At 50.3% G+C, this 13,005-nt stretch overlaps 1 protein-coding gene across 1 annotated transcript in view; it reads right to left on the bottom strand.

Annotated features, from left to right (window-relative positions):
• Positions 1–453: 453 nt before the first annotated feature.
• Positions 454–13,005, bottom strand: part of LOC114685732 (integral membrane protein DGCR2/IDD-like) — a 70,982-nt gene continuing 58,430 nt past the window's right edge. The window contains 7 exon segments of the mRNA XM_028860371.2: positions 454–2,666; positions 2,669–2,800; positions 2,803–2,838; positions 3,969–4,205; positions 5,055–5,207; positions 12,263–12,406; positions 12,409–12,465. Coding sequence (XP_028716204.1) covers positions 2,584–2,666; positions 2,669–2,800; positions 2,803–2,838; positions 3,969–4,205; positions 5,055–5,207; positions 12,263–12,406; positions 12,409–12,465 — 842 coding nt within the window. The 3' untranslated portion in view covers positions 454–2,583.

Here is a 13,005-nt window from a genome sequence, read left to right as displayed (position 1 = left end):
GTGCCACTACTGCCCGGCTCCCCCAATAATTTTATAGATGAGAATCTCCCCAGAGGACGCCAACTTCTCCAGCCTCTGTAGGGAGGCATGGTCCAGCCCACCCTGGGTGTAGGTAGCCAGCCCCACCCACCCTCTCAGAACCTAGAGCTCTGCTGGAAGGGACGCTTATTCGACCTGAATGGCTAGAGACTAACTAAACTGCATGCCCTTCCCTGCTCGGCCTTTCTCACACTGGTCACCAGTAACTAGAGGATACAGCAGCCTGCCTGTCACTCTAGCAACACTTCAGAGGGAGCACAGGGTGGCCTGCCATGTACCCTGCACAGAGACTCCAAGCCTAGCTGTCTGGTCCTCAACTAAAGGGTGTCAGAAGCCAGCTGGATGCCTGCAAGGGCTGAAACCTTAGGAGAGCCCTGGCTATGGGGCTGGCTCGCAGCAAGGACTGACCATGCCTTTTCTATAACACAAGTTTATTTGGCATTGGATGAAATGGTTCTCACAGCATCTTAAGAAAGGATTAATGCCAACCCGACCAAAAATACACCCAAACTAAAACCTTTAGTGAAAGGAGTATGTAAAAACAGGCATTGAGACAATGTACAGTATCAAATTCCACTTCAAGGCAGGTCAGAGGGCACCCAGCCTCTCAGAAGAGTGGCAAGGCAGTCCTGGGAAAGGGGACTCCCGGCAGCTTGGCCTGTCCCTCTGGGGCCTTGTGGGATGGGCAAGGAAACACAAACCTTAGCAAATCCTGGACCTGCGATTACTCACCTAAGATCTGGAGAGGGTGGCAGACCCTATTACTTGGAACTACAACAGCAATAGTATGAACAGTCCCAAATACAGGCCACATGTACCCCAAGTGCCTGCTGGACAGTCCCTGGCAGCCTGTCAGGTCCACCTCAGCAGCACCATGGTCCCCCTCAGGCCACCCTCTTCACCTCTGCCTCCTAGACTCAGGCCCTGGCCAACCCCAACAGTCACTTGGTCCCCAGAGAATTTCGGTCTGTACATATGGCCTTCTGAGGCACTGCTGTGTGGTCCTTAGGAGTCTTGCGGATGGTCTGGCACCAAGGCAATCCCACTGTTGCTCTGGAGCGTGGCTGCCTGTGCCCAGCACTCAGTACTTGCTGGAGGTATGACGAACTTCCTGCTCCCCTCGTCATGGGTGGAGGAGGAGAAAGCCTTTGGCAGAGAGATGTCTGCAGCAGCTAGCCTGCGGGCTCAGCTTGAGACAGACTATCTAGGGACAAGTCTCACACCTCCAGTCAGCCCTGGGGATCCAGCCTAAAGATGCTCCCTATGGGAAGGGGAAACATAGGTTTCCAAGCAGTGTAAAAATGTGCCTAGAACTGTGCAGGTCTGATCAAGCACCAAAGAGCTGGAGTCTTAGTCACTTCTCCCGCTCATGTTCTTAGCTGGACCACGGCCTAGGAAGCAGCTCGGACACGTAGGTCTAAGAGTAGCCCCAGGGCAAATGGCTCATGTGGGGTAACGGGGCGTCCTGAGCTCCCGAGAACCATCGTCACCTGCAAACATTTGGCCATGTGAGGACACACATAGATACAGAAAGATCCTGACATCCAACATAGAAAAGAGACATGTGTGCTAAAAACTGCACAGAACCTTGCTTAATCTCCAAACCTTAGAAATGCTGAAGGCCTGTGTCAGGAAACAAGACCACTGCATGGAGTTGGCCACAGGGTCCCAGGTGCCCAGTGCTGTGGAGCGGCTGGGAGGCATGTGTGTGGCAGCAGATGCTGGGCTCCAGCAGTGGCCACAGGTGACATGGACTCAGAGGACTCAACACAGGATGTCTACTGGAGTCAATTCCCTTCCCAAACCACCAACCCTTTATGGCACAGACAGGGTGAAGGGGCTGGCCAGACCCAAAGGTCGTTCACCAGCAGGCAGAGCACAGGGATCCAGAGTGTGGCAGAGAAAAGCCAGTATGCCCAACCCTCCAAGGGGTCTAGAGTCTACTCCTGGGGAGCCATGCAGAGCTATGCCATGGAGAGCGCTGCCACGGTGCTGGCCTCAAAGCAAAGCTAGAAATGGGGCGGCAAGTTCAATTCTCTCCCCGGGACTGGCACCTCGATATGTGCATTTGGGCCGGACAGGACGCCCCAGAGAGCCAGTGCACAGCCGCACATGCCTTCCCCGGAAGCCGCTCCTAGATGCCCTGCTGTCTACACTGGTGTGGTTGGTCACTGGTGACGAGTGGCTTCTGTAGGCGAGTGCAGTAAGCAAGCCCATCCAAAGATGTATCTGGTGTGAGTACAGCCCACCGCCTCTGCTCTCTTGGAAATGTGTGGTTTGAACACCTGTGCCATTCTGCCCTTTACAAATGAGACTGACCCAAAGCTTCTCACGACTGAGAAGCCCTCCAGTAAAGACGGCACAGGCACTTGCTCCTGTAGGGTGCCTGGCTTCAGTTGCTATGTACACACCCGCTGCTGGTGGGATGTGGCAGTGGAGTAGGTCCAGGCTACGACAGGCCGCCTGGACGTCTCCCACTGGGATAGGTGTCTTCTGAACAGGAAACAGATACTCCTAGCCCACTGGGGCCAGGAGCTGAGCCACCTAAACCACAGTATTGAGGGAGCCACGGGGGTGGCGCCCACCACCTTGTGGTGCTTCGGGAGCTGGGGTGCTTCCGCTCTGGCAGGATCAGAAGGCACCAGCAGGGCACTGCTACTGTCTGTGGAATCTTCCAGATCTGCTAAGGAGGTCTCTGCAGGAGGCATCGGATGATCCAAGTGCCTGGGCAATGCACCTTCAATGCCACTGTCCCTTGGGTTGGCAGGCTGGCCTCCGCGGGTTCAAAGGCATCGTCATCTACAGAAGAGAAGGACGTCAGAAATCAGAGAGGGCCTGGTCCGACTGAGGATTCCCTTCCTGACTGCCTGGTGGTAGACCGGACCTCGGAGCTCCTAGCCTAGTGCTCTGGCAGGCACAAGTTTATCTTGCCACCACTGTTTGTGGTGGGTGAGATGCAGTGACCAGAGGGAAGCCCGGACTCTGCAGGGACCCACCGGGAGCTTCTGGACAAACCTCCGGGCTGCAGCAGCACTCTGGCAGCTAAGTCAAGAGGCTGAGCGGAGCAGGCTGCCTGGAGAACCATCGCTGTCAGCACAAAGGCCTTCCCTAAATCTACCAGCCTGCTTAGCCCTGCTCTGGCTGTTTCGGAATGCTGGTGACCAGAGCCTTGGCGAGGGGCTGTCTCCAGCCCACCCCCTGCCCGGCAGCCTGGAGGCTGGAGAGTGGAGATCTGCATTTGTCTAGTGCAGTCTTGGCGGAAAGCATCTTGTCTCCACCCTTCTGCAGGGCTGGAGGTCCAATCAAGGCCTCTAGCATGCTAGGCAGATGTTCTACCAACTGAGCTACGGCCCTAGCTCTGACTGTGGCCTGTCTCTGATGACAGTCTCTGAAGGTAGGGACCAAATTCTCATAGCCCTAGACCACAGCAGTGTTAAAGAGACTCCACTGCAGTGTGCAGGCCGCACGGCAAACAGGACAGGACTCCGGGCAGGCACGGGGCAGGGATGGAAACGGCACACTGGGCTATGTAGTCTAGGAAGACACCTCAGGGCCAGGTGGGAAACAAGCGACTCAACAAGCTTGTTCAGAACCAGCTCCGGAGCTGGGTGAGGACCAGATCTGTCCTTACCATTCCCACTGCTTCTCAGAGATGGACTGAGAGGCCCGAGGGCTGCCCAGCCACTAGTAGGTGCTCATAGGAGAAGAGAAGGACGCTGCCCGAGGGTCCCTGGAACTCTCAACAACCTGAAGGAGCCAGGACCAAGTGCCTTCTGCAGGGGCAATCTTGAGAACGGCCCTAAAATACAGACTGGGAAGCAGCCAGAAGGAAGGGAGGTCCCCAGATCCCAGGCCACCCTGTGGTCCGGCCTGGGCATTCCTTATTGCTAGCCAACTCCACAGCCCCTCTCCCTAGGGTGAGCAGGCACCTGCAGGGTCGTAGAACACACTGTCCGGGTTGATGGAAGCCTCATAGGGCGGCGGTGGGTCATCCGGCTGGTCCATGTCTGGGTACTTGTAAGCTGTATAAGGAGGTGGAGGGTCGTGGAAGTGGAACGTCCCACCTTCCCCGTCGTCAGAAAGATGCAGCGGGGTGAGGCCTGTGCCAAACCCATCTGGACCATAGTCAAAGCCAGGGATCCTCCGGCCGAGGTTGAAATGGTGCACTGAGCCATCAAAACAGAGAAACAGGAGGGAAGCCATGTGATTTGGAGGTAGGCTGCTGGCTGACCCTGCCACCCAGAGTCACATTCCTGTAACCATCAACCCACTTGCCAGTCACATCCGATAGGTCACATGAGACTCAGATTGGCCAGAACCTCCCATCCCTGGGTTTCTCCAATCAAGGTGTTCCCACGGCACCTATGTGCAACCTATTCCTACCCTGTCACGTGGCTACAGGAGCAACCCACTGGCATTACTGTGGCTCCAGTTCCAGTTCACTTCTGGCTATCTGTCTACTGGAGAAACTGAAAGGAGCATGAAGGCAGATTAGGAGGACACTGTTGCCAAGTGCTGAAAAATCAGGGTCCTAGGCAGCGAGCTTCAACCCTGCCCTAGGAAGTACTCGGGGTCCCTCCACAGCAGGTGGGATCCCTTGTAGCTATTGGCAACTTGCTCCTAAGCCTTCTGTTGTTAAGGAGGGCCCTTGCGGCCAGAAGATGGGCAACTCTGGCAAGACATGACGTCAGTGCCTGCTGCGGCTCCAGATAGCTGAGCCTGCTGCAGGTGGCCCATACTCACGGCGCATCATGAGGAAGTGCTGAGTGTCTAGGAATGCTGCTCCTGACCGAGAGCAGAGAGGACAGAAGGCCTCCTTGAACACCTCCTCAGGCGCCCCGTCTCTCTGGCTCCCCAGACTGTTCAGCCCCAAAGCTAGCAGGCATGTAGCTGCAGAGGGACACCCTTCTCGCCTCCCTTACCAGAGTCTACCTTGGAGGGATACAACTCAGGACGGGAGACTGAGGGCTGGGGACGGGCACGGGTCACTATCGTGGCCCTTGGAGAGCACTCACAGTTCGCTCCAATCAGGGACTCGATGCGCTCCCGGCGCCGCTGGCGCAGCCGATGGACCATGAAAAGCAGCAGCGAGAGGATGAGGAAGGAGGAGATGCAGCTGACGACCAGGCGCATCCCACTAGCCATGGAGTCAAACAGGCTGCTGCCATCTGTGAGGAGGAGGAGGAGGAGGAGGAAGGCAGCCGCTCTGAGAAGAGGCGCTTACAGGGCTAGGAGTGGGGGCGGAGCACAGGCAGGCATGGCCGAGGCCTGGGGCTGGCTGAGTCCACCCAACAGCTGCTCACACTGTCTGTGCAATTTTTAGAACAGAGTCAAGAAAACCGCTCAAGATTGAGACTATACTGTGACAACATTGAAAGAGCAAGAGAGAACACAGCTCACGAGTCCCAAAGGCGCGGCACCAACGGCGCCACCTCTGCTCCGAGACACCGTGGCTGTCGGGCCTGACCCTGACCCTTTCGCACTGGCCACCGTGTGAAACGGTGCTGCAGCTGCCACTAAGCAAGGGAGCAGAGACTTCTGTTCTAGGACGTGGGCCCTGGAGAGCCGGACGGTGTGACATCCCCAAGGTGGTGTGTACCAGTGACAGAGCGACAACACAGGTCAGAAAGCCTGAGCTCACTGGAGGAGCGCACCTTCCACCAACTGCCAGGGCCACGGCCACAAACTGCTTTCCACTGCAGCGGGGCGTCCTCGAGCCACGGCAGGGGAATCTCACCGCACACCATGCAGTGCGGCACTCTGGATCTCGGCAGCCTTGACTGCACACGCCCGAAGCAGGCTTTCTTTAAGAAGTCCCAGCTACACTGTACACACTCAGCAGGCGCAGGAGGCCGAGCAGCACAGGCTCCCTCTTTCTGCATGAATTCTGGGGAAGAGGATGCTAAACTGCCCCCCCCCACTGAGACCAAGAAACAACTGGTCCAACCTACAGAGCCCTCCTCAGTCCTTCCATTCTATAGGGAGGGATAGTGGCAGTTAGTGAGTGTAGGCCAAAGGCACTGATACCAGGCATCCAGGAAGCCCTCACCACTCAGCCTTGGTCCAGTACGCCAATACACCCAGTGGACATGGCAGGCACCTGTATGTATTCTACCAGGTGTACCAGGTAGGTGGCTTCTATCGCCAGGTGCCTACACCGTGTGACTGGTGCTTCTAATGTGCTCTCAACTTAGACACAAGTGTTGGGCCGATGGGTTAGGATGTGGTCCCTCCTGGAAGCAGGGGGTCCTGCAGATGCAGTGACTTACTGGATCTAGAATTGCCCATTCCCCACCTCTACAACATTTTGGAAGGCAGGTCCCCAAAGACTAGCCTAGAAAAATACTCCACAACCCACACATGAACAGCCAGCTACAGAGCCCTAACAAATCCTGCCAGCCAGCTTGGTCTAGACCAGTGGTTCTCACCCTTCCTAATGCCATGACCTTTTACTACGGTTTCTCTTGTGCTGACACCTACCATAAAATTGTTTTCGTCGCTACTTCCTAACTGTAATTTTGCTACCGCGTGGTGTCTAAGTTCCAGAGAGCACTGGAAATAGTGTTTTTCGGATGGTCCCACAGATTGAGAAAGGCTGATCTAGACAGGGCAAAGGCCTGGCTGTTCTACCCTCTTCTCCTATGACCAGGGAGGGATGCTTTCAACTGTGGCGTGGATACATGGGTAAGATCCACCCAGTCAACTAGCTGCTTGTTTGGATGCCTCTGATGACCTTCTGGGATCCTGTCTGTGGGATGGTGACAGGTCTGTTCCCTGGAGGCCAGCACTAAGTTCCCAGGTGAGTGCCTGGAAGCAGCCCTTTCAAATGACTAATTCCTAATCAGTTCTAAAATAAGCTCAAGGACTGTCCCTCCACTGTGGGGACCAGGAGGACATCGAGGACCAAGCCACCTACAGTCAGGCGCAGAGCAGAGCTGTACGAGAACCAGACGGTAGGTAAAGACCCTGCAGGCACATGAGGAATGCTGGCCATTCCATGCCAGTTCAGTGCACATGCTCTACCCCGCAGTCCTGGGTGAGCTGCTCTGACTGCCCTACGCTCTACCCCTCGAGGTCCTGGGTGACTGCTCCCGACTGCCACGCTCTACCCGCGGTCCTGGGTGACGCTCTGGACTGCCACGCTCTACCCCGCGCGTCCTGGGTGGGGCTCACGCACATTAGGCAACACGGTATGAACTGTTATGTTCCCAGCCCCCGAGTTCTATAAAAGAATGTATAAATATTCTGAATATAAGAATTGTCTGGTGGAATTGAGTGGGACTTTTGAGGCCTTTCTTCCAGAAAACAAGGACTTTGGTTGTCAGGCCTATATTAGGCCTAAACCTTGGTGCCATGTAGTTGTACTTAAATCATTGCAATGGAAAGTGTCTAGTGATTGGAACTTCTAGTGCAGGTTTGGAGTTCTTCCATTTGAAAAAGGTGATATTTGCATGGATTGTTTTGAATCTTGTTTCTCTAGTCCCTCCCATCACCACCCTCATAGTCTGAAGGTAGATTTTTCTCTTGATTAAAGGAACAAAAAAAGTGAACATCTTGTTTGTAAATAGTATCTAGTAACTAGTGGTAAACTTGAAATGGTAGAATTCTTTAAAGCATAATTCTAGGTAGCCTTAAGAAAATGTATCTTAATTATTTTTGAACCTGTATTCACCTTGCTTTTTTCAAAATATCTTAAGTTATATTTTCTTTTTCAGAGCTGCTTCCTTATTTGGGGCTACTTTTTTTTTTTTTATTGAGGTGTAATTCATAAAAGGGTATATTGTTTTGATGAGACTTTTTACAACTGTGGCTGGATGTCTTTCTTTAGTCTTCCAAGAAGGGCCATTTTACTTTTTTAGAGTTACTTTTTAAAGTCATGAGATCAACAACTTGGACTACTATGCATGTAAGTGCTAATGCAAATTAAAGCCCAAGTTGACTCCAGCAGCAGTTCATTCTATGTTGACAGTGAGAGAACACTTTGCCTGTTAGGATACTGTTACTCGTGGACTGAAATGCTGAAGAAACCCCTCCCCCTATTTTGTTTCTTGCAAAAATCAAGGTATATTCTAGGGTTTCCTGGTTGACCTCAAACAGATAAACTGAGATGATAGTCTTAGTTCAGAAATGATCTGAATGTAGATTTACAGTCTACGCGTACAGCTGGCTAAGTGAGATCGCTTTCACAGTTCTGCATGTATCCCATTGGCTTCCCCATTAGTCACTGAACTCTTAAAGCTGGTATTGTAACATTATCACAATGTTTTGCGCCAATTTTATAAACTTTTACAGTACAATATGTGTTCCTTTTCTGAGGCAAACCAAAGGTATATTTTCTCAAAGTTCTGCTGCTATCAGCAGCGTTGATGGAGGATTTTTTATACATTTTGTAATAGATAGAAATAAACCAGAAAAAAAAAGAAGAAAAAAAAAAAAGTGGTGGAGGAAAAGGTGAACACTGCAAGAATACTCAAAAGGGCTGAGAGTTGCAAATGCCAAGAATGGCTTTGCATAGTAAATGGAATAGAACAGCCCTGAACTATAGCTTACTTTCCTGGTTTGGTCTGACAGAATGGTTGAATGCTTTTGTACAAAAATCAGAGCCTTAAAAACAAGGATTTGGTGAGATTGTAAAATGGTGTGCCACTTTGGAAAAACAGTTTGGTGGTTGGTCAAAATGCAAAACATTGTTACTCTGTTACTCAACAATTCTACTTTTAGGAATATATCCTCAAACTACTGAAAATGTGCACCTATGAAAACATGTACATGAAGGTTTACAGCAGTGTGTTGCTAATAGTAAAAAAGTTAAAACAACTCAAATAGCTATCAAATACTGGAGAGAAATAAAATGTGGCTTATTCATACAATAGAATATTATTAAGACATAAAAATGAATGAGAAACTGACAGATTAAATGACTTTGGTGAACCTTCATAATTTCATTTGTAGATCTTTCCATTTCTAATTTATAAATACATTTGGGGTTATAAATTATAAATGTACTGCCTCCTGTCAACATTGTATACTTCCATTTGATGATTTCTGTGTCAAACATTATATGGAAATGTTTCCAAGTATTTTCTGTATTAACTGTGAATGAATAGAACAAAATAAATTGCCTGTGATGGAAAAAAAAAAAAAGAATTGTCTGACATGTTTTAGAAATACTCTTTCTTGGTAAGTGGCCTGTTTGTCTTTCACTTCTGTTTTTCAAGGAGCAGGTTGAAAGTTTTACCAATCTTTTTTAAGATCATGCTTGTATTTAAATTTTGCCTATCCCATGATGATTTACCCTTATATTTTCTTACAGAAATTTCAGTTTAACATTCTGAGTCTAGTTTGTAAGATTCTTGACTTACTCTTGCGTGCAGTAGCAGTGTGGTTTTTATGGTAGCTGGCTATTCCTGTGCATTTGTTCAAAGATTGCGCTGTCTTTATTGAGTTCCTCTTCCTTGCTTGTCGAGTGTCTTACCAACTTTGATTTCTTAGTTTTGATGAATACGCCTGCTGCAGTCTAAGTTTGTAAGTCAGGTACCACACACACTCTTACTTTTGTAAAAACTGTTTGGAATATTCTAGCTCTTTTTGCCATTCCAAGTAAGCGTTCAAATCAGCTTAGGAACATCAGCTGGATGTTTGGCTGGGCTTATACCAACATCTACAGTTCATCTGGGGAGAATCAGCTGCTAGTGACACCGAGCGAGCCTTCTAACCACGACCATGCCTCTGTCTTTGTACTGCCGTCTTTGATCTCGTTCTCACCGCAGTCTTGTATGCTGGCAGCACATATGATGCTCAGTGACCGTCAGGTAGTTCTCATTTTCAGGTGCTTTTCTAGGTGGCACTTTCTTTGAATTTTCAGTTTTTAACTGTTACAGATAGCATACATAAATACAACAGATTTCTGCACATTGCTCTTCTATCTGAAGACCTTGCTAAACTTAGTAGTTCTGGTAACTTTCCTACAGATCTTCCAGGACTTTCTTTGTAATGACATCATTTGCGAAGAGCGATGTTCTCATGGTTTCCCCTCCTCCCAGCGGTGAGTCTGGCCTTGAGTAAACGCTCATCAGAGAGTGGCCAGCGTGGCACTGCTGAAGGGAAACTGAAGGCAACTGCGGACGGAGACTCTCTGCCCCTGCTGCCCCTGCTTCTGGAGCAGCGCTGGTCCTTGTGTGAGTGAGTGGTCCCCAGCCAAGGCCTGGACAGAACAGGCCCAGCAGAGCGAGTCCTGGAGAGCTCCTCCCGCTGTGCAGCACAAGTGGCCGCACAAGCCCCGGGCCCGCCTGGCACACTAAGGGCCCTGCTCTGCTGAGAAGTCCTCAGTGGCCGAGCAAGTCTAACAGGCCAACTATATCACAGATGGGCCATCTTGTACAATCTGGTCATTCTACAGAGCCCAGACAGAGTAGCAGGGAAGATTCCTAGCAAGTGGAACCATGAACTCAGATGATACAGCTTGTGAAAGTTCCAAGTCTGACTCCCATAAATAACTAGTTAACTACGCTGCTTACAGCAATGTGGCCAGGGACACAGGAAACGCTGCAAATACCTTATCGGTATTTGTGTCTCCACTGACCCTGGACGGATGCATCCACACAATGAGAAAACGGTCTATTCTGTGGGAGGGAAGAGGTCCAAGTGTCAACCTCCCTGATGCCAAGTTCTCTGCATACAGTGGGTTTCACCAAAAGCACAGCCTCTGCCCTTACCTGCTGCAGTCAACTGCATGTCTGAAGGTACATGTGCAGAACGCCTCAGACACAGCCTCTAAAGGACAGCGCCACGCTCCCACTTAGCAGCCCTTATGGAAGGATGATGACGGCGCTCTGCTGAGGGGACATTACTCACAGTTGTGGCCTCATGTTCCAGCTCTAGCCTCCCTTCCACAAAGCTCCTGGACATGAGGCACAATCTTTGTGCCTGCCCACACTGCTATTCTGCAGGGCCGACCTATATCACTTTCACACTGAGGCACCCAAGAACAGAAATTCATACTTTTAATTCATACTCCTCCTGGGGCCCAAGTTCATGCTGAGATGTCAGTGGCTCTGATGTACAACAGAGGACGCCATGCAGGGTATCCATGGGTGCTAATGTGCCTGAGCAGGACTCAAACCTGCTGAGTTTTCCCCAGGAGTGGATTTAGAACTCAGGGCTTTGCACATGCTGGATAAGGGCTCTATCATTGAGACTACCCAAGTATTACGGATGTTCTAGATAAGGGCTCTATCATTGAGACTACCCAAGTATCACAGATGTTCTAGATAAGGGCTCTATCATTGAGACTATCCAAGTATCACAGATGTTCTAGATAAGGGCTCTATCATTGAGACTATCCAAGTATCACAGATGTTCTAGATAAGGGCTCTATCATTGAGACTACCAAGTATCACGGATGTTCTAGATAAGGGCTCTATCATTGAGACTATCCAAGTATCACAGATGTTCTAGATAAGGGCTCTATCACTGAGACTACCCAAGTATCACGGATGTTCTAGATAAGGGCTCTATCATTGAAACTATCCAAGTATCACGGATGCTCTAGATAAGGGCTCTATCATTGAGACTATCCAAGCTCCATGGATGCTCCAGATAAGTGCTCTATCATTGAGACTATCCAAGTATCACGGATGTTCTAGATAAGGGCTCTATCACTGAGACTATCCAGGCCCCATGGATGTTCTAGATAAGGGCTCTATCACTGAGACTATCCAGGCCCATGGATGTGCTTTTGCTGCAACTGGAAGGAGGACAGTTATCCTGAAACCTGACTACACAGTGTGTACTTTAGAGCACCACCAGTGGTGAAGAGTTTATCCTAACACTAAGGGCATTCTCCTTAAAACACCATGATTATAAGCAAGAACTACTGATTCCACTACCTTCCACATCCCACCTAATACAAGGAGGAAGAGCTCAAATGCACATGTAAATTTCAAGTTTAGGTCTTACTCTTAAGAAGGGGAAGACAGGTCTGAAGCTGCCCAGTTGATTTGTAAACAATCAGCAACGCTGAGATTCAAGCTGATTGGTAAACATGACTCTCGAGTGAGAAGCAGGCAATGTGATGGGGCTGATTAGCAGGGGCTTTCAGAGATGCCCACTGGAGTCCCAGCCAGCTCCACGTTGGTGAGCACACGTTGCCACCCCTGCTGTGTCACGTACGAGCTCTTGAGAGTCCTCACCAGTGCTTTTGCCTAAGGGGTGGCTGTCTTACCTGGGTCCAGACACATGAACTTGCAGCACTCCTTAGGGTCCTTGCGGTACTGGTGACATCCCTGGGGCCGCTCACACAGGGCAGCGACGCACATCTCAGGCTCCCCTCGATGGCAGGTACAGCTCAAGCACGGGTCATCTCCCTTGGAGTGAAGTAGAACCCTTCATCCACGACATTGTCTTTGATATCAACACACGTCTGACCTGGGAGGGCATGTGCACAGATCTCTGTGTTACTGGCAGCACTAAGACCTGATTTCCCACCACTACTCGTACATCTGGAGAGCACAGGACAACCGAGGAGCTGGTCAGATCTTTTCTGCAAGTCCTCCTGTATGGCATGCTCTGGATCTGAAGCAGTCAGCACACCCCAGCTGGGCAAAGCACAGCTGGCCCAGACAAATGGAGCCCTTAACTCAGAGCAGGAAGGGCAGATTTTAGGACAAAGGTCCCTGTAGATGTATTTTCTTTTAAGGTGCCTACTTCATTTATGAGATTTTCTAAAAAGCTAAAATGCAGATGTTATGGATACACGTAGAAGCTGTAATGTGTTTATAATAAGTCTCTAGGTACTGCTTGGCAAGCTGGTTCCCTGAAACTGAGAGCGTCTGTGGTAAGCCAGGCCCACAGAAGTGACCTGAGAGACTCGAGTAGGAAAAAGCTACAACCAGCCCCTTAGGCTAGTGAGCACATGTGACAGATACATGGGGAGGGAGGCGTACGAGGTAAGAGAACTGGAAAAGG

This window comes from Peromyscus leucopus, chromosome 12 (assembly GCF_004664715.2).
Source record: "Peromyscus leucopus breed LL Stock chromosome 12, UCI_PerLeu_2.1, whole genome shotgun sequence".
Taxonomy (NCBI): domain Eukaryota; kingdom Metazoa; phylum Chordata; class Mammalia; order Rodentia; family Cricetidae; genus Peromyscus; species Peromyscus leucopus.
The sequence above is the reverse complement of the archived record's forward strand: the minus strand, read 5'-3'. Positions and strand labels throughout refer to the sequence as shown.